Consider the following 25,771-nt stretch of genomic DNA (forward strand, 5'->3'; position numbering starts at 1 on the left):
CTGCAGCAGTACGTTTCCGGTCCAGTGAGTGGGTAGGCATTGCCCAACCTGGCTCTGGGGAATTAGTTGGCCTAAGTGGATCAAATATAAATGGGAGAGCATTTAGGGGGCAGTGCCCATTGTATCATAAGGTTTAGGTTGGCCAAAGAAAGGGACAAAGAGCAATCCAGAGCAAGGATAATTAATTGGGGGAAAGCCAACTTTGGTGGGATGAGAATGCATCTGAGTTGAGTGAGTTGGAATCAAATGTTGGCAGAAAAGACGGTGGCTGAACAATGGGCCACCTTCAAAGAAAAAGTATTGTAGGCAATGTCAAGGTATATTCCCTTGAAGTGGAAAGATAGGACAAATAAATCCAGAGCGCCCTGGATGACGAGAGAGATAGGGGTGAAGATGAAAAGGAAGAAGTGTGTGTGGACAACAGATGTCAGGTAAAAAATACAATGGAGTATCAGGCTGAATATAGAAGGACCAGAGGGGAAGTGCAAAAGCGAATAAGAAAAGCAAGGCAAGAGCATGAAAAGAGAACGGCAGCTAACCTAAAAGGGAAACTCAAGGTCTCCTATAGCATATAAATAATAAAAGTGTGGTAAAAGAAAGAGTAGGGCTGATTAGGGATAAAAAGTGGACTTATACATGGAGGCAGGAGAAGTAGTGAGGTATTAAACAAATACTTTGCATCTGTCTTTACAAAGGAAGAAGATGCTGCCCAGGCCGAGGTGAGAGAAGGGGTAACTGGTACATTAGAAGAATTTACAATTGAGAAGGAGGAGGTGTTAGAAAGGCTATCTTTACTTAAAACTGATAAGGTACCAGGACTGGCTGAGATGCATCCAAGGTTTCTGAGGGAAGTGAGATTGGAAATTGCAGGGGCACTAGTGATAATCTTCCAGTCTTCTTTCGACACGAGAGATGCCAGAGGACTGGAAAATTGTGAATGTTACATCCTTGTTCAAAAAGGGGTGCAAGGATAAAGCCGGCAACTACAGACCAGTCAGTTTGACTTCAGTGGTAGGGAAACATATGGAAACCATAGTTCGGGACAAAATCAGTAGTCACCTAGACAAGTGCAGGATAATTAAGGAAAGCCAGAATGGATTAATTGAGGGAAAATCATGTTTAACTAACTTGCTGGAGTGTTTTGAGGATGTAACAGAGAAGGTTGATAAGGGCAATGCTGTTGATGTGGTGTATATGGATTTTCATGACATTTGATACTGTGCCACACAACAGACTTGTGAGCAAAATTCTAGCTCATGGAATAAAAAGGAAAGTAGGCACTTGGATAAGAAATTGGCTGAGTGACAGGAAACAGAGAGCAGTGATAAATGGTTGTTTTTCAATTTGGAGGAAGGTTTGTAGTGGAGTTCCCCTGGGGTCAGTGTTGGGACCTTTGCTCTTCCTGATATATCTTAATGACCTAGACTGTGGTGTGCAGGGCATGATTTCAAAAAGTGCAGATGATATGAAGATTGGAAACATTGTCAACTGTGATGAGGATAATGTTGAACTTCCAAAGGACACAGACATGTTGGTGGATTGGACAGACAAGAGGCAGATGAAGTTCAATGCAAACAGGTGTGAGGTGATCCATTTTGGCAGGACAAATATAGAGAGACAGTATAAAATAAATGGAGAGACTCTAAAGGAGGTGCAGGAACAGAGGGACCTTGGTGTATAAGTCATTGAAGATGGCAGGGCATGTTGAGAGAGCAGTTAATAAAGCATATAGTATCTTAGGCTTTATTACTAGGGACATTGAGTACAAGAGTAAGGAGGTCATGGTGAACTTGTATACATTGGTTAGGCTTCATTTGGAGTACTGCATCCAATTCTGGGTGCCATACTTGAGGAAGGATGTGAAGGCATTGGAGAGAGTACAGAGGAGCTTCACAGGAATGATTCCAGGGATAAAGAACTGCTGCTATGAGGATAGATTAGAGACATTAGGACTGTTTTCCTTGGAGAAAAGAAGGCTGAGAGGAGACTTGATAGAGATAGTCAAGATCCTAAGGAGAATGGACAGGGTAAATAGTGAGAAACTGTTCTCACTCAAGAAAGCATCAAGAACTAGAGGACATAGATTCAAAATAATTTACAAAAGGAGTAAAAATGAAAAATTTTTTCACACAGAGGGCGGTTGGAGTTTGGAACAAGCTTCCTGAAAGCATGGTGGAGGCAGGTTCGATAGAGGTATTCAGAAGGAAATTGGAATGTATTTGAAATGAAAGAATGTGCAAGGTTACAGGGATAAGGCAGAGGAATGGGACCAGGTAAAATGCTCTTTCAGAGAGCCAGTGCAGACTCAATGGCCTCCTTCTGCACTGTAAAGGCTCTGTGATTCTGTGTCCTTTTCCAATATTTCAGTGTTGCTTTAACTGACCTGGTTTCAGTTCATCCACAAACTTGAACTCGTGAGTGCACTTTTTGCAGTTCTTTCCCTTCTTTTCCCCAGTATTCCAGGCTTTGCATTGGACACAGGTGCGAATGTCCTCACACAGCCCTAGCTGCAAGAGACAGAGAAGGAGAAAGGAACAGCCTCTATTAGAGAGGGACATAAACCTGTTTCGGAATCTCTGGGAAGTTGCTGGGTGGAAAATTCATGGAGCCTGGAACCCTAATTTTAACTCCCAATCCATAATGAGAACGGAGTGGGCAGTGGGATGCAGGGGAGGGTTTAAATCAGGAACAACATCCATACCTCTTTGTTCCCCATATGCTCCTGCCTGCTGCCATTGTAACTCATTGGAGGAAGACGAGGGACTCATAAAAATGAAAAGTCAGGTGTCTGATACCATCATTCGAACCCTGAAGTAATTTTCACTCAGGGTGTTTTTTCTGGTGCTTGAAACCTGATGACAGGTAGGGTTAGGGCTTGAAAAATCATTTAGAGGTTTCCTCATGAGCCAAGAAGGACCTGAATTCTCCTCCAGACCTCAAGGAAATTTTGAGCCTCCCCTGCCCAGGATTCTGAAACAACATTGGTTTTTTAAGGACAACATTGGATTTTCTCTTCCCGTTGTCTGCTGGTGAGCTTTCACTTGAGGACCTGCTTCCCACTGGAAGCCTGCCATGCACAAATAATGACCCCATTACCCAGGAAACCAGACCAGGCTCACAGTACGTTCATAATACAGGGAGAAATCTAATGAAAATTCAGCCCCGGCAGACAACTTAAAATCATCACCTATTATCACTGGGGTTTCACTCCTCGAACTATCATGTCTACCCAAGTAATCTACTATTCACCTACAGTCGACCCCATATTTTCACTCCTTAAAACCAGATAACTAACATAATGCAATGTATAGGAATGGGCATGGAAGGGTAGCTTACTAACTGAGTGAAATGAAAAAGTGACAGGGATGTGCATTAGCCATGGCTCAGTGGTTATACTCTCCAGTATCAATCAGGGGGTTCAAGCCCCACTCCAGAAACTTGAGTCCAAAATCCAGGCTGATACTCCATTACAGTGCTGAGGGAGGGCTGCACTGTTGGAGGTGCTGTTTTTCAGATAAGATCTTAAACCTATTGCCTTCTCAGCTGAATGCAAAATATCCCATGACACTATTCAAAGAAGAGCAGGGAGTCCTCCTGACATGCTGGACGATGCTTGTGACTCAACCACTATCAGAAAACAAATAAACTGGTCATTATCACATTGCTGTTTGTGGGGGCTTGCTGTGTGTAAATTGTCTGCCGTGGTTCCGACATTACAACAGTGACTACACTTCAAAAGAAATTATTGGCTGTCAAGCACTTTGGGATGTCTTGAAATCATGAAAGAAATTGTATAAATGTTTATACCTTTAAGCATCTTCACTTACTGAATATTTGAGGGGGCCACAGACTGAATCAACATTCGCATCAGTTGGGTCACACTTACATCTTCCACATACGCAGCTACCTTTACCATGACAGAGTACCTGAAATCAGGAAAATACAGGTGAATACCTGGAAACTCTAAGACAAAAGCAAAATACTGCGGATGCTGGAAATCTGAAATAAAAACAGAAAATGCTAGAAAAACTCAGCAGGTCTGACAGCACCTCTGGAGAGAGAAGCAAAGTTAACGTTTCGAGTCTGTAGACCCTTCTTCAGAGCTAAAGAGAGGTAGGAATGTGATTAAATTTATCCTGTTTGAGGGGGTGGAGCAGGTGAAGCTGGATAGAGGGCCAGCGATGGGTGGGGGCTAAGGAGAAACCGATAAAGATGTCATGGACAAAAAGACAAAGGGAGTGTTAATGGCAGTGGTAAGGGCTAAAGGAGGTGCTGATAGTGGCATAAAGGTAAGAATGCAGAATGTGTTAATAGCAGAACAAGAATGAGCACTCTATGAAAGAACATCATGGAACAAGTAACAGGTGGCCCTTTTGGGGGTGGGAGGGGGCAGTGGTTGGGGAAAAAGGATGAAAAAGGGATAAAACAATGAATAAGTGAATAAAAATGAAAATAAGTGGATAAAAAATAAATTTTAAAAAAGATAAGGGGATTAAAAAGGGGTGAATATAGAAGAGAGAGTTCATGATCCGAAGTTGTTGAACTCGATGTTAAGTCCAGAAGGCTGTAAAGTGCCTAATCAGAAGATGAGGTGCTGTTCCTCCATTTTGTGTTGGGCTTCACTGGAACATTGCAGCAGGCCAAGGACGGACATGTGGACATGATGGTGTGTTGAAACGGCAAGCGACACAAAGGTCTGGGTCGTGCTTGTGGACAGACCAAAGATGTTCTGCAAAGTGGTCACCCAGTCTACAACTCTCCAATGTAGAGGCGACAGCATTGGGAGCAGCGAAAGCAGCAGACCAAATTAAAGGAGGGTGCAAGTGAAGCGCTGCTTCACCTGAAAGGAGGGTTTGGGCCCTTGGACAGTGTGGTGGGGGGAGGTAAAGAGGCAGGCATTGCACCTTCTACAATTGCATGGGAGGGTGCCGTGGGAAGGGGATGTGGTGTTGGGAGTGATGGAGGAGTGGACAAGGGTGTCACAGAGAGAATGGTCCCTATGGAATGTTGACAGGGGTAGGTGAGGGGAAGATGTGTTTGGTGGTGTCTCATGCTGGAGTTGGCGGAAATGGCGGAGGATGATCCTTTGAATGTGGAGTCTGGCGGGGTGAAAAGTGAGGACAAGGGGGACCCTATCATGGTTCTGGGAGGGACCGGAAGGTGTGAGGGGAGAGGCGCGGGAGATGGGTCGGACACAGTTGAGGGCCCTGTCAACCACCGTGGCAGGGGAACCTCGGTTAAGGAAGAAGGAAGACATGTCAGAAGTGCCGTTTTGGGAAGTGGCATCATCAGAACAGATGCGACGGAGGCGAAGGAGCTGAGAGAATGGGATGGAGTCCTTACAGGAAGCGGGGCGTGAGAAGCTGTAGTTGAGGTAGCTGTGGAACTCGGTGGGCTTGTAATGAATATTGGTGGACAGTCTATCACCAGAAATGGAAGCAGAGAGGTAAGGAGGTAAAGGGAAATATTAGAGATGGATCATGCGAAGGTGATAGAGGGGTGGAGATTGGAAGCAAGATAAATTTTTCCAGGTCCAGACAAGAGCATGAAGTGGCACCGAAACAGTTGTCAATGTACTGAAAAAGAGTTGTGGGAGGGGGCCTGAGTTGGCCTGGAACAAGGAATGTTCCACATACCCCATAAAGAGGCAGGCATAACTGGGGCCCATGCGGGTACCCATAGCCACACCTTTTATTTGGAGGAAGGACACAGAGCACATTCTGCTTTCTTACCTTTATGCCATCATCAGCACCTCCTTTAGCCCTTACCACTACCATTAACACTCCCTTTGTCTTTTCGTCCAAGACATCTTTGTCAATTATCCTTAACCTCCACCTTCCGCTGGCCTTCTATCCAGCTTCACTTGCTCCACCCCCTTAAACAGTGTAAATTTCATCACATTTTACTTCTCTTTGGCTCTGAAGAAGGATCATAAAGACTCGAAACATTAACTCTGTTTCTCTCTCCACAGCTGCTGTCAGACCTGCTGAGTTTTTCTAGCATTTTCTGTTTTTATTACCTGGAAACTCTAGCTTACAGAAAGTCCTTGCACTCAACTCCTCCCAGTGGCCATCATTTGTTTTGTTTGGGTGGGTGAGCAGAGATGAATGTTCCCCTCCAAAGAAGGCAATCAGGAAACTCCTAGGCCAGAATTTTTCTCTCGCGTGCCCGACCCGAACAAGTGTAAAATGATGCGCAATGATGTCGAGCGAGAGCCCTGATGTCATTGCGCGTTTATGCAATATTTCGGTCGGCCAGTATGCATGGGAGTCGGCAGCACGCCTGCCGACAATTAAGTGGCCAGTAAGGCCCTTAATCAATTAATTGAGTAGAATTTTTTGCTGCCCATCCAGCCATTCGGTTGGCGGGCGAAAAGGCCAAGCGGCCTTTGCATTTTTGCGATTAAAAAAAAACATTTATGCTCCTATTTAACATGTCCCTGCTCATGTGATAGAGTCATATGTGGGGACATGTTTTCATTATTTTATATACCTTTATTTTTATTGTTAAAAATCTTCAGCTCCGAGGCAGGGAGTTTTCACTGTGTGCACCCTTTAATTGGCCAGTCAGCGTGAAATTGTGGTGGGGGCCCAATCGCAGGCTGCGATTGGCTCTGCAACCACTCCCAGGCCCACCCGCCGCGCTCGCCCGATGAGGGCAAAATTCTGCCCCAAGAGAAAGTCCTGGCAGAACACTGAGGAATTTTGAAGGCCTAACAATTTTTTGTGTGACAGCAGAGGGAGCTCGAACACAAACTATCACCTCCCAGGTCGATTCCAGCCAGAAACCAGGGTAACATTCCTGAGCTGTATGGATATCCCCGAGTGTAACATTCTACAATGTGACAAATGAACATTGGGTATTTTAGCACACAATGCCATTTCTATAAATTCCTCCTTCTTATTAACTCCTGAAGTTTTCTGGGCTAAATTGAAACTGGGACCAACATTGGAACAGGAGTAGGCCATTCAGTCAAAGAACAAAGAAAAGTACAGCACAGGAACAGGCCCTTCGGCCCTCCAAGCCTGCGCTGATCATATTGCCTGTCAAACTAAAACATTTTGCACTTCCGGAGTCCATATCCCTCTATTCCCATCCTATTCATGTATTTGTCAAGCTGCCTCTTAAACACCACTATCGTATCTGCTTCCACCACTTCCTCTGGCAGCGAATTCCAGACACTCACTACCCTCTGCGTAAAAAACTTGCCCCGCACATCTCCTCTATAGTTTTCTCCTCTCACCTTAAATCTATGTCCCCTAGTCATTGACTCTTCCACCCTGGGACAACGCTTCTGACTATCTACTCTGTCCATGCCACTCATAATTTTGTAAACTTCTATCAAGTCGCTCCTCAATCTCCATCACTCTAGTGAGAACAATCCGAGTTTCTCCAACCTCTCCTCATAGCTAATAATCTCCAGACCAGGCAGCATCCTAGTAAACCTCCTCTGCACCCTCTCCAATGCCTCCATATCCTTCTGGTAATGTGGTGACCAGAATTGCGTGCAATATTCCAAGTTTGGCCTAACCAAGGTTCTATACAGCTAAATCATGACTTCCCAGCTTTTATACTCAATATCCCTGCAATGAAGGTAAGCATGCCATATGCCTTCCTGACTACCTTATCCACCTGCATTGCCACTTTCAGTGACCCGTGGACCTGTACACCCAGATCCCTCTGCCCATTGATGCACTTAAGGGTTCTGCCATTTACTATGTAGTCCTTTGAGTCTACTTCATCATGGTTGCTTTGTATCTCAACTCCTTCTACCCACCTTTGCTTCATATCTGTTGATATCCTTATCCAACAAAAATCAATTGACTTCTGTTTTTAAAATTTCAGTTGACCCCAACATCCAGCTTGTTGGTGGAGATAGTTCCTTTCACCCCGAATGACCGTGGCTCTAATATTAAGGTTATACCCCCTTGTCCTGGACGCTCTCACCAAGGGAAATATTTTCTCCCAATCTACCTTATCAATTCTTCATAATTAACCACTTAAGCCCTGAGTATCATTTGATAAAAATCACACACCAGATCCATGGATCAAATTTGATCTGAAAAATGACTGCATGTGCATTTTTGACAATAGCTTAAACAATGGTTAGTTAGTATTCCATTTTACATGCTCTTTTCAAAAGATACCCAGGCGTTTGTAGTCACCATCACCCATGTACAGTTACTGCCTAAATGTGTCTGTGGTGTTGTAATGTAATTCCAGTCTTACCCCATTGGCGTCAATGCATGTGGCATTGCTTTTAGGGCATTCACATGCGGCACCTTCCCATCCCTCTCCACATACGCACTTTTCCTTAAAACATTCACCATGATCTGTGGAAAAACCATAACAGAAACTGAATCAAACACAAAGTTTAAACTCTGGGCACCAAGGTCAATTCACCAAACCACAGTGATAGAGAGCCCATCAAATCAGTATAGTTCATACTGTCAATCCCATTGGTCAGTGCAATTCATACTGCCAACCCTATTAGTCGGTGCAACTCATTTCTAGCAACCCCATTGATCAATGCAAATTGAATCCATTTGTAGTTTTGACCAAATAAACAGACATTGCTGGAAGCACAGATCCTTTGACAGCATCTGAAAGGGAAAAGGCAGATTTAGCTCAAAGTTCTGACAATGGATCTCCAAATATTGACACCATCTTTATTCTTTCAAATGCTGATCACTATGTTGGGTATTTCCATCATCACACATTGGTAGCTGTAGTCACACCAGCCTACCTTTAATGAGGCTTGGGCTTAAGGTAGCAGAGGGGGAGAAATCCTTAGGAAGTTCATCCCTGCAATGTCCTCACAGCCACAGAGGTTTTTATCCCTGAATCTGAACAGGATCCCACGAATCCTTCACCTTCCTTTTTAAGGAATTTTAGGTCATTAAGCTCAATATTACAATATTCACCACCAGCCTCGTCCACAGCTCTTGGCTCACCTTCCTTGAAGGTGCTTTCACAAGTTGAGAGGCTGTCCCAAAAATCACTGACAGTTGTGCAATGACCATGGCCAGCTGTCAATCCCATCAGGAGTGACCAACCTGCACAACTATCTTCATCGCCATCCCTAGGTACTGAAACCAATTGTGGTAATGGAATGGCAACCTGACAGAACAGACTGAGAACTGAAGCTTGCACCTCCTGGTATTTCAAGCTCCATCAAACCTTGATATTCTGTGATTTATTTTTCCCACTGGTCAGAATTTCATACACTGAGCATTCCCTAGTCCAAACTTCATGGGTCCAAGCACAACTCCAGAGATGGGAGCACACAATTTAAGCTGGTCATTCCCAAAGCAATACTGAGAGAATGCTGCATTGTCAGAGGCTCAATTTTTCAAATGAGAAGTTAAACCGCTTTCCCTCTGTCTGACTATTGGAAGACAGAGAGCATGTTCTCCCCAGTGTCCTGGCCAACATTTAGCCCTCAAATAACAACTGCGGAAAAAACAGATTTGCTCATTATTTGCTCTTTGTGAGATCCTGCTGTGCACAAAATGGCTGCCACATTTGATTTCCAAGGCAACACGAGCCTCCTTCAAAAGATGCCTGTGGGTCGCAAAGAGCTTTGGATCATTTCAAAGATGTGAGATAGTGATTATATAAATCCTAGTGATTTTTTTCTTGATTGCATGGAAAAATATGCTTTGTGACCTCATTTTTATACTGCCACCCCTACTCTTTACAGCAAGGGCCACAATGTCACTCACCATTACACATAAAGCCAGCAAATCGTGGACAAAGCAGGTTGCTATATTCACAATAGTCTCCCTCAAATCTTTCCAGATGGCGCTCTGATGGAACGCAGTGACAAACACCACAGTAACAATCTCCGCGACCGGAGCAAATCTGGGAGGTATCTTTGGGATTCTTGCAGGCTGCAACATCTCCCTGAGAATTTGAGTTACAGTCACAGAGTTCTCCCCGCCTGAAGAAGGAGAGGTAGAATGTTAAAATCAGTAAAATAACAGCCCTCACGTGCCAGCTGTCATGTTTTGTTTTAAAAAAGGAAAGAAAAAGGCTATTTTTTCTGACTCTTAAGTGAGATTAGAAAGAGAAGGCCACTCAGCCTGTTCTACTATCGACAATTTGTATCTCAACTTGATTCCATATCCCTAAATAAATACAAGTACTTAACAAAAATCTATGTCTCAGCTTTGAAAGCTCCAATTGACCTCCAACCTCGACAGCTTGGTGAGGGAGAATGTTTGGGTTTAAAATGCAATAAGTTCTACCTGGCACACCTTGCTTGCCATAGTCATGTGGCTATGCTATGGGTCAGTCTCTCTGGAGGCTGCCACCTTGAGATCAATAAAGACCTCTCAATAAGAAGGCACTGAGAAACTCTGCAGTCTTTAAACATGAAACATAGTGTCAGGAAGTGAAGCTAAAATAGAGATTTAAAAGCCTGGAAATTCTGCAAAGAAGACACAGAGAACCCAGGCGTTCACAAATGTTCAAATTTGCTAAAAGCTACTAAAAAAAAGGACAAGGAAAAGCAAACAAACCAAAGGCTGCCAGCAGGATACTGCGTGAGTGAACATGGCTGCTATAAATTTCCCCCTCCCAGCTCCTGTCAAATTGAAAATCGATACATGGCAGAATTGGCAGTTTTTCCACTTGCAGTGGCAAAACTACAAACTAGCAACAGACTTAATTAATAAGCCACAACCCCCAATAAGAGTAGCCACATTCCTAACACTGCTGGGGAAGGAATGCGAGAAATTGTATAACACCTTAAATCTACCCGACGAACAAAGAAAACATAAAACAGAAATTGTGAAAGCCTTGAATGAATGCTTTGAACCCCAAGTGAACATTATGTATGAATGCTATGTCCTCAACACTAGAGCATGAGGTGAAAAGGAAACCATTGAACAGTGTATGACTGTAGTAACACAGCTTGCAGAATAATGCAAAAAGACGATCTGATTAAAGATTGAATATTCTTAGGCATATGAGACCCCCTCGGTGAGAGAAAGTCTACTGAAATATGAGAAACTGATGCTCAAGAAAGCGATAGATGTGTGCAGAAACAGAAATACGGAAATTGTGAAACGTCAGCTAGAGCACATGTATGGCAGAGCAGATCAGGAGATACATTAAGCTGAAAGAGATTCCAGGCTGGAAGAGCAGAACAATTGTGGACAAAGGGCAGGATGCAAATACTGTGGTCGGCATCATACTAAGGAAAAGAGGGATTGTCCAGGGTGGAAAAAACAGTGTTTTAACTGCAAGAAGCCAAATCATTTCACACACAAGTGTTTGCCTAGGAAGAAGCAAAACAAGCCTATACAGATGGCCATGGGAGCGAAATCAACAGAGGAGTCTGATGAAGAGCTGTACACAATCCCACAGGTTGGTTCCATCAAGTTTATAGGTGATAAGTGGTTTGTGTTTGTTAGAATGATGACTGCAGAAGAAGAGCATCAAGTGAACATGAAGTGTCAGATAGACGCTGGTGCATTATGCAATATCATGAACTTCACAGACCTGTGCAAAGTGGCTCAACATGGCGATCCAAAAATGAACCCCTTAAAAGTAAGGCTAAATCAATATGATGGCATAATACTCATACCGAGAGGACAAAATAATCTGAGGCCCCAATGGAATGGAAAGAAGGAAGATCTAGAGTTCCAGATCATAGATGGGACACAATGGCCACTCATTTCAGCTGAAGCAAGTCGAAAGCTTGGACTGGTAACTCTGATGGTGCCAACAGAGGTTTACAATGTGTCACAGCACACAAAACCATTGTCGGCAGAACAGATCCTAGAGGTGTACAAGGATGTGTTTACAGGTTTGGCATGTCAGGAGAATATCATCTCAAAGTAGATGAGAGTGTAAGGCCAATTCAGCATCTGCCAAGAAAAGTTCCAGCTGCCCTGAAGTCCAGCCTAAAAAACAAGATAGAAGACCTGGAAAAGAGGGGAGTAATCGAAAAAGTGACAACTCCTGTAGATTGGATTAGCAGCATGGCAGCAGTGAGACAACCTGGAAAACTATGAGTATGATTAGACCCAAAGGATCGAAATAAAGCACTGAAGAAATCTCACTACCACATCGAAAGAATTTGGCCGCAACTTGCCAAGGCAAAGATCTTTACTACACTGGCAAGTGAAGCTGGATAAAAGCAGCAGCTTTCTAACGACATACTGGATGCCATTCGGGAGATACAGATGGTTGTCCATGCTGTTTGGCATTTCCACGGCTCGAGAAGAGTATCAATGAAGACAGTGTGAGATATTCAGTGATTTTCCCAGAGTGGAAGTCATAGTGGATGACATTCTAGACTATGGATGTGGAGACAGAATGGAAGAAGCAATAGCGGACCATGGTCAGAATTTAAAACAACTGCTGGAGAGAGCTTGCCAGATGAACTTGAAGCTGAACAAGTAAAGGTTGCAACTGAAGGTGCCTGAAGTCACATATTTGGTCATATATTGACAGTAAAAGGTTTTCGCCTGGATCCTGACAAGGTGAGAGCTGAAGCACCGCTGCAGCGACTGACAGACGTGGAAGCAATGCAATGATTTGTTGGATTCGTGAAACTATTTAGCAAAATTTTTTGCCTAATTTGTCACCAGAGTGTGAACCATTCTGCAAACTCACTGCCAAGGAGGTATTGGGGAACAGAACAAGAAGCAGTGTTCACTAAAATCAAACAACTAGTGACGAAAACACCAGTGATAAAGTGCTATGATATCAATGATTAAGTTACTTTACAGAGTGACGCCAGCGAGACAGATCTGGGAGCAACCCTCAAGCAGCAAGGAAAACCGGTCACATTTGCGTCCAGGCCATTAACACAAATAGAACGATGCTACATAAAGATTGAGAAAGAGTGCCTGGCTATTGTTTTTACCTGTGAGCATTTTTATCAATACCTGCTTGAGAGAGACAAGGTAACAGTGGAGTCTGACCACAAGCCTCAAACTTCAAAGCGTCTTTCTCAAACCATTACTATCTGCTCCAAAGCATCTGCAAAGAATGTTACTGCGTTTACAGAGATATCATCTGGACATGACATACAATCAAGGGAAACAGATGGACATCACAGATATGCTGTCGAGAGCAGCGCTCCCCGTGAGGAAAGTTGAGTAGGCTACAACAGAATGCAAAATCTTCCAGAAGCAGCAGCTGGATATACTCTGGAAGTCATGAACCCTGCACAGAAATTGAATCTGACAGACAAACGCCTTGCTCAAATCAAGCAAATTACCCAACAAAATGCAACTCTACAAGTGCTACAAGGCGTATCGATGAAAGGATGGCCTGAGAGCGTCAAGAACACACCTGTGGTCACAAGAGTATATTTGGGCATACCGAGATGAACTGACAGCTCAAGATAGCATCTGGGCTGGGTTGATGGAGCTAGGTACCAAATTAAGAAGCAGAACCTCAAAGGTAATAATCTCTGGATTATTACCTGAGCCACGTGCAAATTGGCATAGGGCAAATAAGATTAGAAAGACAAATGCGTGGCTCAAGGACTGGTGTGGGAGAAGTGGGTTCTGGTTTGTGAGGCACAAGCATCAGTAATGGGGAAGTGGGGGCTGTACCGTTGGGACGGTTTACACCTGAACTGTGCTGGGATGAGTGTCCTCGCAAATCGCATAACTAGGTAAGTAGAGAGGGGTTTTAAACTAAACAAGAGGGGTGAGGGATCAAGCTTGGGTAGAGGTAGCATTTCAGGGCTTAGAGTCAAGACAGAGAGCAAAATAGTAATATGAGAAATGAGGGTCAGAGAATGGCAGGGAGGTACAGAGGGAAGAAAAAACCTAAGAATGCATCAACAGTCAAGACTAGATGTTACAAAGGTAACAAAAAGACAAAACTGAAGGCTCTCTATTTGAATGCACATAGCATTCAAAACAAAGAAAATGAACTGATGGCCCACATTGAAGTAAATAAATATGATCTGATAGCAATTACGGAGACTTGGCTGCAGGACGACAAAGATTGGGTCCTTAATATTGAGGGTACATGACATTCAAGAAGAATAGGAAGCTAGGTAAAAGTAGAGGGGTAGCACTTAATCAAAGAGGGCATTGGTGCAATAGTTAGAGATGACCTTGGTTCAGGAGATTAGGATGTAGAATTGGTTTGGGTGGAGATGAGGAGTAGTGGGGGAAAGAAGTCATAGTGGGAGTGGTCTACAGGCCCCCCAACTGTAACCATAGTGTAGGACAAAGTATTCAAGAGAAAATATTGTGTGCTTGTGATAAAGGGACAGCAATAATCATGGGTGATTTTAATCTACACATAAACTGGAAAAATCAGATTGGCCTAGATGAGGAGTTCTTAGAATGCTTTTGAGATAGTTTCTTAGAGTAGCATGACCTGGAACCAACCAGAGAGCAGGTTATATTAGACTTGGTATTGTATAACGTGACAGGATTAATTAATGACCTCAGAATAAAGGCACTGCTGGGTAGCAGCAACCACTTAAGATTGAATTTTACATCCAGTTCGAAAGGAGGAAGAGTGGGTCCAAGACCCACAAACTTAAATAAGGGCAACTATGTGGGGATGAAAACTGAGCTAGCTAAAGTGAACTGGGAAATTAGGCTTGAGGATAGATCAATAGAGAAGCAGTAGCAGACATTTAAGGGGATATTTCAAAGTATTCAGAATAAGTACATACCTACTATAAAGAAAAATTCTAAGGGTAGCACCCACCATCTGTGGTTAACTAAAGAAGTTAAGGAAAGCAAAGATGAGTGGCAGGACAGATGATTGGACAGAATATAAAGAACAGCAGAGAATGGCTAAAAGGTTAATCAGGAGAAAGAAATTAGAGCATGAGAGGAAGCTAGCTAGAAATGTAAAAATGGATAGCAAGAGTTTCAACGGGTACTTAAAAGGGAGAGTAAGTAAAGTGACTGTTGGTCCTCTAGAGAGTGAGGAGTTAATAGTAGATAATAAGGAAATGGTGGAAGAAATGAACAAATATTTTGTTTCAAAAACAGAATTACCTGGAAAAACTCAGCAGGTCTGGCAGCATCGGCGGAGAAGAAAAAAGTTGACGTTTCGAGTCCTCATGACCCTTCAACAAAACTGAGTAAAATTAGGAGAGAAATATAAGCTGGTTTAAGGTGGGTGGGGGCAGTGTGGTTGTAGGGACAAGCAAGCAGTGATAGGAGCAGATAATCAAAAGCTGTCACAGACAAAAGAACAAAGAGGTGTTGAAGGTGGTGATATTATCTAAACGAATGTACTAATTAAGAATGGATGGCAGGACACACAAGGTACAGCTCTAGTGGGGGTGGGGTGGAATAAGACTAACAGGGCATAAAAGGTATAGATTTAAAAATAATGGAAATAGGTGGGAAAAGAAAAATCTATATAAATTATTGGAAAAAACAAAATGGAGGGGGAAGAAACGGAAAGGGGGTGGGGATAGAGGAGGGAGTTCAAGATCTAAAGTTGTTGAATTCAATATTCAGTCCGGAAGGCTGTAAAGTTCCTAGTCGGAAGATGAGGTGCTGTTCCTCCATTTTGCGTTGAGCTTCACTGGAACAATGCAGCAAGCCAAGGACAGACATGTGGGCAAGAGAGCAGGGTGGAGTGTTAAAATGGCAAGCGACAGGGAGGTTTAGGTCATTCTTCCGGACAGACCGCAGGTGTTCTGCAAAGCGGTCGCCCAGTCTGCGTTTGGTCTCTCCAATGTAGAGGAGACCGCATTGGGAGCAACGAATGCAGTAGACTAAGCTGGGGGAAATGCAAGTGAAAGGCTGCTTCACTTGATATTTTGTTTCTGTGATCACTATAGAGGATACAAAAGACATTCCAGTAATAGCTGCAAATCAGGAGGTGAACATCCTTGTTTTCAAATCCCTCTATGGCCTCGCCACCCTTGATCTCTGTAATCTCCTCCAGCCCTACAATCCTGTGAGATATCTATCCTTCTCCAATTCTACTTCTTGACCATCCCCAATTTTAATCACTCCAGGAATGACACACAGGCCATGTAAGGAGATGTTAGGGTTTATAACCATAGAATCATACAACGGTTACAGTTTAGAAAGAAGCCTTTCGGCCCATTGTAAGCACGCTGGCTTACTACAAGATCAGCTCTGGTAGTGCCACTCCCCCTCCTTTTCCCCGTAGCCCTGCAAATTTGTTTTTTTAAAATTCATTCATAGGATGTGGGTGTTGCTGGCTGGGCCAGCATTTATTGCCCAACTCTAATTGTCCTTGAGAAGGTGAGCTGCTTTCTTGAGCCGCTGTAGTCCATGTGGTGTAGGTACACCCACAATGCTGTTCAGGAGGGAGATCCAGAATTTTGACCCAGTGACAGTGAAAGAACAGCGGTATATTTCCAAGTCAGGATGGTGAGTGGCTTGGAGGGGAACTTCCAGGTGGTGGTGTTCCCATGCATCTGCTGCCCCTGCCTTTAAGATAGTAGCAGTTGTAGGTTTGGAAGATGCTGTTTAAGGAGTGTTGGTGAGTTCCTGCAGTGCACACACTGTAGATGGCACACACTGCTGCCACTGTGCATCGGTGGTGGAAGGTGTGAATATTTGTGGATAGGGTACCAATCAAGCGGGCTGTTTTGTCCTGGATGGTATCAAGAACATTGAGTGTTGTTGGAGCTGCATTCATCCAGGCAAGTGGGGAGTATTCCATCACACTCCTGACTTGTGCCTTGTAGATGGTGGACAGGCTTTGGGGAGTCAGGAGATGAATTACTCTCCGCAGTATTCCTAGCCTCTGACCTGCTCAATATTCATATGGCTAGGCCAATTCAGTTTCTGGTCAATGGTAACCCCCCAGGATGCTGATAGTGGGTGGATTCAACAATGATAATGCCATTGAATGTCAAAAGGTGATGGTTCTCCAACTTCTCCAGTTTGTCCATGTAGCTGAAGTCCCTCATTCCTGGAACTATTCTTGTGAAACCTTTCAGCACCCTCTTCAATGCCTTCACATTTTTCCTTAAAGTTTCATGCCCAGAACTGGAAGTAATACTCCAGTTGAAGCCAAACCAATGTTTTATAGAAGTTCATCATAACTTCCATGCCTTTGTACTCTATGCCTCTATTTATAAAACAGAATCCTATATGCCTTATGAACCACTTTCTCAACCTGCCTTGCCAATTTCAAAGGTTTGTGCACAATTACCTCCAGATCTCTTTACCCTTACACTCCCTTTCAATTTGTACCTTTAACTTCACTCTTCTGACCAAAATGTATCACTTCACAGTTCTGATTGAAATTTCATCTGCTATGTGTCTGCCCATTTCGCCAGCCTATCTATGTTCTCTTGAAGTCTATCAGCATCCTCACAGTTCACAATACTTTGTGTCATCCGCAAATTTTGATATTGTGCTCTGTACATCTAAATCTAGGTCATTAATTTACATCAAGAAAAGCAGTGGTCATAACACTGACCTCTGGGGAACTCCACTGTATACCTTCGTCAAGTCTGAAAAGCTGCCATTTACAACTACTCCCTGTTCCTTTCACTCAGCCAACTTTGTTTCCATGCTGTCACTGTCTCTTTTATTCCTTGGGTTTCAACTTTGTTGACAAGCCTGTCATTGGCACTTTATCAAATGGCTCTTTAAGTCCATGTACACTGCATGTACCACATCAACCTCATCCACCCTTTCTGTAAACTCATCAAAACACTCAATCAAATTAGTTAAACAGGATTTGCCTTTAAGAAATCTGTGCTTTCCTTAATTAATCCACACTTTCCCAACCTGGTGAAGCTACAACACAGAACTACATGCATGCTAATCAGCAGAAACAGCATTCTATATCTAGAGCTAAGCGATCCCACAACCAATGGATCGGAGCTAAGCTCTGCAGTCCTGCCATATCCAGTTGTGAATGGTGGTGGACAAATAAACAACTCACTGGAGGAGGAGGCTCCACAAATATCCCCATCATCAATGATGGAGGAGCCCAGCACATCAAATGCAAAAGCTAAAGCATTTGTTAACATCTTCAACCAGAACTGCTACATGGGTGATCTAGAGCGGGCCAAGACAAATCATCCACTTAGCAGTTCTGACTAGTTTTTCAGTTTAAGATTTATTAATGAATTGAATTTAAATTCACCAGGTGGCATTTGAACTCATGTCTCTAGAGCATTAGTGTAGGCCTCTGGATTACCAGTCTACATTATTTACATTACTACCACGCTACCAATTCCCCACATTACAGGAGTGACTACACTTCAAAAGTACTTCATTAGCTCAAAAGCTTTTTGGGATGGCCTGAAGTTGTGAAAGTTACTCTGGAAATGCGAGTTCCTCTCCTGTTCTTTCATGGTCAGTCCTACACAGCTATGTCCATGTGTTTTCTAATCAAAATGTAAAACTGCTCTTTCTTCTTACCAATCATCCTTGCACACACAGTGTCCACAAGCAAAGTCACCATGACCGCTACATTTGGAAGAGTTCACCTCCGCATTCTGTTGATGAATCAGATGGGAAAAACGGGTGAGAATATGAAATACCAATTGCAATTTTCGAAGTAACTAAGTAATAATTGGACCTTACCAATTCACAGGAACATTTGTCACACAGCAGGGAGGCATCTAATGACAAAGCATCTGTGAAAGTGCTGGGTTTGACAATTAGGTATTTTTTCTGTTGCTCCTTATAGTCACACACGTGAGTTTCACCAATGTAATCCAAAGCTTTCACGTTAAGCTTGAACTCTTTCTGGTTATGGACAGAAAAAAAAAATTAACACTTTACAGGTTGACGTGGAGGGACCTTCATCTCTGAAGACAAAGTCAGCTCGGCATTTCAACCCACATCAACCATGTGTAATCCTGAGTTTGTGACAAATACACAAGCTCCCTCAGATTTTCAATATTTCTCCATTCCCATGAGGTCTTTTTTCCATTATGGGAACCTATGAGTCCCCTATCTCTGTAACCTCCTCCTATGACCTGGACTATAAGAGTCTGGCACGTAGAGGGTTCAAGTGGGACTGAGTACAGTACCGCCCACACAGTGATGTAAGAGAGCACATGACTCACACCCAGGGTCAATCTAGGGTTGGACAAAGCCATTTGTACCAGCAAGAATGGAGACTGTTCCTAGCTTGTACCCTTTACTGTATATTTGTCAATAGTTTAAAAAATCAATAAAAACTTACAGTTAACCTATGTATGACTACTAAGACTTCTTAAGGCCTTCCAAACTGTAACCAACAACCTCCAACATGACCTTCTCTATCTTTGTAGCCTCCTCCAGCCCTACAACCCTTTCCATTTCTGTAACGTCCTCCAATCCTACAACTCTCCCATGATAACTGCACACTGTGCCTTCAGCTGCCTGGGCTGTGAGCTCTGGAGTTCCCTCCCTCAACCTCTTTCTCCCTTGAAGACATTTCTTCAAACTTACCAAGTTTTTGGTTGCCAGTTCAAATGTCTCCTTATCTGCTTCCTGTCATATCTTATTTGATAATGTTCTTCTGAAGCATCTTGGAACTTTTTTCCACATTAAAAGAGAGCTATATAAATGCAAGTTGTTGTTTTGTGTCCACCTGTTGGGACTTTTCATTCCACAGAAAGAATTGGAATTATTTTTAAATGTTGGATTTGTTAAACAAAGTGTATTCACAAAATTTGAGGGTAATGGTGGGGGAATTCACTGAAACAATAGGTCATTAAAATACAGATGATTGAAGCTTCAGTTTTGGTTCTCCATAAATAACTTGCAGTCTGCTGCCCTGTCTTGGCAATCACAGAATAGTTACAGCACAGAAAGCACATTGTGTCTGTGCCACCTCACCATAAGATTCACCGAGTGCCACTCTCCCACCTTCTCCCCTTAGCCCTGCACATTCATCCTTCTCAGATAACAATCCAATTCCCTTTTGAATGCCTTGATTGAATTTGTCTCCACCACACTCTCAGGTAAGTGCATGCCAGATCCTAACCACTTTTGGGCAATAAATGTTGGCCTAGTCATTGATGCAAACATCCCAAGAACGAATAAAAAAAAACTGGTGATGTGAAAATAATTTCCCTCAAGTCACCATTGCTTCTATTGCCAATTATCTTAAATTGGTGCCCTCTGGTTCTCGATCCTTCCACCAATGGGAACATTTTTTTCCTATTTACTCTGCATAGATTCCTCATAATTTTGAATGCTTCTATCAAATCTGCTCCCAACCTTCTCATCTCCAAGGAAAACAATCCAAACTTCTCCAATCAAGGTTCATAACTTAAGTTTCTCATTCTTGGGACCATTCTCATGAAATCTTTTCTACACCTTCTCTAATGCCTTCACATCCTCCCTAAAGTGTGGCACCCAGAACTGGACACAATATTCCAGTTGAAACCAAACCAGTGTTCTACATAAGTTCAACATCACCTCCTTGCTCTTGTATTCTATGCCCCCATCAATAAAGCCTAGGATACTGTATGCTTTATTAACTGCGTTCTCAACCTGTCCTGCCAGCTTCAATGATTTATGCACATTTACACCCAAGTCTCTCTGCTCCAGCACTCATTTTAGAATTGTACCATTTATTTTACATTGTCTCGCCCAGTTCTTCCTACCAAAATGAACCACTTCACATTTTCCTGCATTAAATTTCACCTGTCACTTGTCCAACCTGTCTATATGCTTTTGAGGTTCTACACTATCCTCCTCACTATTCACAATGCTTCCAAGTTTCATATCATCTGCAAGTTTTGAAATTATGTCCTGTACACCAAGGTCTAGGTCATTGGGAAGAGCAAGGATCCCAATACCTACCCAGGGAACTCTGCTACAAAACTTCTTCCAGCCCGAAAAACATCCAAAACACTCTGTTTCCTGTCACTCAGCCAATTTTGTAACACTGGTACTACTGTCCCTTTTATTCGATGAGCTAATACTTTTCTCACAAGTCTTGTTGTGTGGTTATTTATCAAATGCCTTCTGGAGGTCCATGTACACCACATCAACAGCATTACCCTTATCAACCCTCTCCGTTACCTCATCAAAAAATTCCATTAAGTTAGTTAAACACGATTTGCCCTTAACAAATTTGTGCTGGCTTTCCTTAATTAACTGGTATTTGCCCAAGTGACTATTAATTTTGTCCCAAATTATCATTTCTAGAGGCTTTCCCACCACCAAAGTTAAACTGACAGGCCTGTAGTTACTGGGCTTACATTTACACCCTTTTCTGAACGAAGATGTAACAACTGCAATCCTCCAGTCCTCTGGCACCACACTTGAGTCTAAGGAAGACTGAAAATTTATGACCAGTGCCTCCGTAATTTCCACTCTCGCTTCCCTCAGTATCTTTGGATGCCTCCCATCAGGTCCTGGTGCCTTCTGAACTACAAGTACAGACAACCTACCCAATACTTCCTCCATGTCAATTTTAAACCCTTCAAGTGTCCTGTTTCACCATGACCTGCACAGCATCTTGTTCCTTGTTAAAGACAAATGTAAAATATTCATTTAATACCTCACTATGCCCCCTGCCTCATGTGTAAATCCCCTTTTTGGTCCCTAATTGGCCTACTCCTCCTTTTACCACCCTTTTACTATTTATATACCTATAGAAGATATTGGGATCTCCTTTTTTGTTAGCTGTCAGTCTCTTTTCATACGCTCTCTTTGCTTTTCTTATAAGCTTTTTAACATCACCTCTGAACCTTCAATATTCAGCCTACAACTCACTTGTGTGTCCACATGCCATCTGTCATAAGCACATTTTTTCTTCACCTCAATTTCTGTCTCTTTCATCATCCAGGGAACACTGCATTTATTTGCCCTGCTTTTCCACTTCTTGGGAATATACCTTGCTGTTACCAAACTCTCTCTTATCTAAAGGCAGCCCATTGTTCAGTTACAGTTTTGCCTGCCAATCTTTGATTCCAATTTATCTAGAGCAGATCCATTTCCACCTCATTGAAATTGGCTTTCCCCCAATTAATTATTCTTACTCTGGATTGTTCCTTGTCATTTTCCGTAGCCAACTTAAAACCCAAAAACCTAAAACAATGATCACTGTCCCCTAAATGTTCTCCTACTGACACTTGATCCACTTGGTCCACTTCATACCCAAGACCAGATCCAGCAATGCCTCCTTTTTCATTGGACTGGAAACATACCATTGTAGAAAATTCTCCTGAACACACTCTAGGTACTCTTGGCCCTCTCTGCCTTTTACGCTACTACTATCCCAGTATAAATTTGGATAATTAAAGCCTCCCATTATAACTACTCTATAAATCTTGCACTTCTCCATAATTTACTTGCAAATTTCTTTCTCTACATCTTTATCAATGGTTGGTGGCCTACAGACGACACCAAGCAAAGTGATTGCAACTTTTTTTTCCCTTAGTTCTAGCCAAATAGATCCTTGATTCCTCTGGAGCATCCTCTCCCTTCAGCACGGCAATATGGTCCATAATCAATACTGCCCCTCCTCCTTACTTCCCTTTCCTATCTTTCCTGAACACCTTTAATACCCAGGTCTGCTCTTCTTTGAGCCAGGTCTCTGTTCTAGCCACAACACCAAGGCCAGAATTTTTAGTTTGTCGGGCAGGCATGCCCGCCCAACCCAACCGAACGTAAAATGATGTGCAATGACATCGGGCGAGTGTCCTGATATCATCGTGCACTCACGTGATATTTCAGTCGGCAGGCACAGGCTGGAGTTGGCAGCGTGCTCACCAATAATTAAAAGGCCTTTTAAGGCCATTAAAAAGGTAAACTAAATCAATTTTTTGCTGCCCATCCAATCTTATGCGCAGGCAAAAAGGCCAAGCGGCCTTTGCACTTTTTAGGAAACCTCATCCACAGGCAAATAAAAATAAAATAAAAATTTTAACATTTCATTTGTAACATGCCCTGCTCATGTGACACATGAGGGGACGTGTTTTATAACATTTTTAAAATCTTTACTTTTAATGTTTAAAACTCTTCATCTCCCTGAGGCAGCTCTGTGCCTCAGGGAGTTTTTCCAGCGCACACCCATGCACATGCGCAAAGTTCATGCTCACCCTCCCCACCATCCCCCCACACAGGCAGCGCTGAGCTGCCCTTGCTGAGCCCACCCAACGAGGGAAAAATCCTCTCCCATATTTTCACATGGCATCTACGCTTGTGACTCACCAATTTTATTTACCACACTCCACACATTGGGGTACATGCACAGTAACCCTAATTTAGACTTTATGGGCAGAATTTTGCCCTTGGCAGGCAGCTTTGGTGAGGGCGGGCAGGGGTGGTCGGGAAGCTGACCGTCACCCACAATTGGGACACTCACCGTGACTTCATGCTGGCGGGCCAATTAAGGCCTGCCCAGCATGAAATGCGAGCAGCAGCGCTGAGTGCTGCCTGTACAGGGGGAAGGGGGGGTGGGTGGTGGGGGAGTGCGAGCAGGGCAAGCATGAACTTCGCGCATGCAAGCTAATGAGCACTTCATAATCTCCCTGAGGCACAGAGCTGCCTCAGGGAGATGAAGCACCGTTAAAAAAAGAAAATTAAGAAAATAAAAATGTAATAAACATTAAACCATGTCCTTGCTCATGTGACTTTGTCACTTGAGCAGGGACATGTTATTAATTCAATTGTAAAACTTTTATTTTATCTTTGTTTGCTTTTGGAAACCTCATTTTGCCTGTGGATGAGGTTTCCAAAAAAATGCAAAGGCCACTCGGCCTTTTCGCCTGCCCTCCAACCGTTAGGTTGGATGGACAACAAAAAATGTTGGTTAACTCATTATTTTTGGCCTTAACAGGCCCTTTAATTGTCGGCGGGCGCGCTGCCAACTCTGGTGCATGTCCTCTGACCGGACTATTGCACAACTGCGCGTTGACATCAGCACGCTCGGTTGACATCAACGTGTCATTTCTCGCTCAAGTGGTTTGGGCACACACCCACCTGCTGAGTGAAAATTTCTGCCCTATGGCTTTCTCCCATACTCTCAACCAACTGAATTAATAGTTTACTATTTCCCCTATGTCCCCTCCTATCTAATATAAAACTGTTACCTTTTCTAGCATTGCCTAGTATTCTAATCTTAAGCACCTTATTCCTCTTTTCTACTTTCATGTGCTGGTTACGAGAATTTAATTTAAACCCTTCCCAACCATACTAATGAACCTCCCCATGAGGATACTGGTCCCACTCCTGTTGAGATGCAATCTGCCCCTTTTGAATAGGTGCCTTTAGCCCAGAACTGGTTCCAATGCCCCAAGAACCTGAAGCCCTCCCTCTTGCACCTTGCATCAAGCTTTGTATTGATCCTCACTTTCTTCCTTAGTTTTTAACTTCCTCCCTAGTTCCTGAAAATATCACCATAGAAATCTTAATACCTGCCCTCTCTATATCATTCATACCAATGTGAACCACAAGTTCTGGCTCACTCCTTTTGCCCCTGCAAAATATTCTGCATCCTCTCCATGATGTCCTTTACCCTGGCACCAAGGAGGCAGCACACCATGCAGGACTCGTGATGACGTTACTGAAATGCCTAAGTGTCCTCCTGACTATGGAATCTCCTATAACAACTGCACTTCCACATTTTGTCCCATCTGTACAGTTCCTCGTCCATTAGTGCTATGGTCTGGACCACACTCCTTCAGTGAATTCAATAAACACCTCACATTCATTATGTTTGTAAAATTTCTGATCCCTTCTAGGTGTGAAAGCAGAGTAATAAAAGGGAAGCAAGGGGTAGGTACACATGCCATGGTTGCAAAGTCAGTCAGAAAATAAACAGAAAGCTGTCAGGGTAAGCTTTGCCCAGGATCAGAAAGACACTGGGGGTTATTGGAGTGTACTTTCACTCATTATAAGGTAGAAAACGTATGGTAAATATTCAGCTGCCCCTACATTGCACCCGATTCCTGCTTCTGTTGACTTTAATACAACAGCCACAAATTACCAGCTTTAACCATAGAATGATAGAATGATTACAGCACAGAAGGTTATTTGGCCTGACATGACTCTGCTAGCTCTCTGAAGGAGCAAGATCCAATTCAATTTTAAAAATTGCTAAGGTGGGATTTGATCTCACAGTCTGTGGGTTGTCTGCCCAGTACAACAACAATATGCATTTATCTAAGCACCTTTAGTGTAGGAGGAGATAATGTAGGCACATGGCTACCTTACCCACTGCCCAGGCTCACATCTGAGGAATGGGCACTTGCATAAGCTTTCAAGAGATGTTTGGTGCATGGAACTCCAGGAATCACTTCTCAGGAGAGAAATTAAAAAGAAGCATTTCTGGAGTGTGACAGCACTTTATTAAAAAAAAAGCTTTTCCAAACATGTGTGTTGAGGTTCACAGCATGAACAAAATCATGAATAATGAGCCATGGCTCACAATATAGGACAACACCAAAGCTGAAAGAGTGTAGTGGTAATATCACTAAACCTGCAATCCAGAAGTTCAGGCTATAAACCCTGAGGATATGGGTTCAAGTCCCACCATGGTAGCTGGTAGAATTTAAATTCAATTATTTAATAAAAATCTGCAATTGAAAGCTAGTCTCACTAATGGTGACTATGAAACTACCATTGATTGTCATAAAAACCTATCTGTTCACTTATGTCCTTCAGGGAAAGAAATCTGTAATCTTATCTGGTCTGGCTACATGCAAGTCCAGACCAACAGCAATGTGGTTGACCCTTAACTGTCCTGTGATGGCCTACAGTTCAAGGACAATTGGGGCTGGGCAACAAATGCTCGTCTTGCCTTGTGACTCCCAGATCCCATGAAATAAAAATAGCCTGAAACTTGTAATGAAAAGGGAAAACACATAAAAGAGGAA

At 43.1% G+C, this 25,771-nt stretch overlaps 1 protein-coding gene across 4 annotated transcripts in view; it reads right to left on the reverse strand.

Annotated features, from left to right (window-relative positions):
• The window catches only part of itgb4 (integrin, beta 4), a 151,704-nt gene that overhangs the window by 75,261 nt on the left and 50,672 nt on the right, over nt 1-25,771 (reverse strand). For all 4 annotated transcript variants that reach the window (XM_041216920.1, XM_041216922.1, XM_041216921.1 and 1 more), the window contains exons 11-16: nt 18,531-18,695; nt 18,366-18,442; nt 9,726-9,943; nt 8,230-8,333; nt 3,828-3,926; nt 2,384-2,507 (exon numbers count right to left, since the gene is read on the reverse strand). In XM_041216920.1, coding sequence (XP_041072854.1) covers nt 2,384-2,507; nt 3,828-3,926; nt 8,230-8,333; nt 9,726-9,943; nt 18,366-18,442; nt 18,531-18,695 — 787 coding nt within the window. The remainder of the gene's footprint in view (nt 1-2,383; nt 2,508-3,827; nt 3,927-8,229; nt 8,334-9,725; nt 9,944-18,365; nt 18,443-18,530; nt 18,696-25,771) is intronic.

Source organism: Carcharodon carcharias, chromosome 22 (genome assembly GCF_017639515.1).
Source record: "Carcharodon carcharias isolate sCarCar2 chromosome 22, sCarCar2.pri, whole genome shotgun sequence".
In the NCBI taxonomy this organism is placed as follows: Eukaryota; Metazoa; Chordata; class Chondrichthyes; order Lamniformes; family Lamnidae; genus Carcharodon; species Carcharodon carcharias.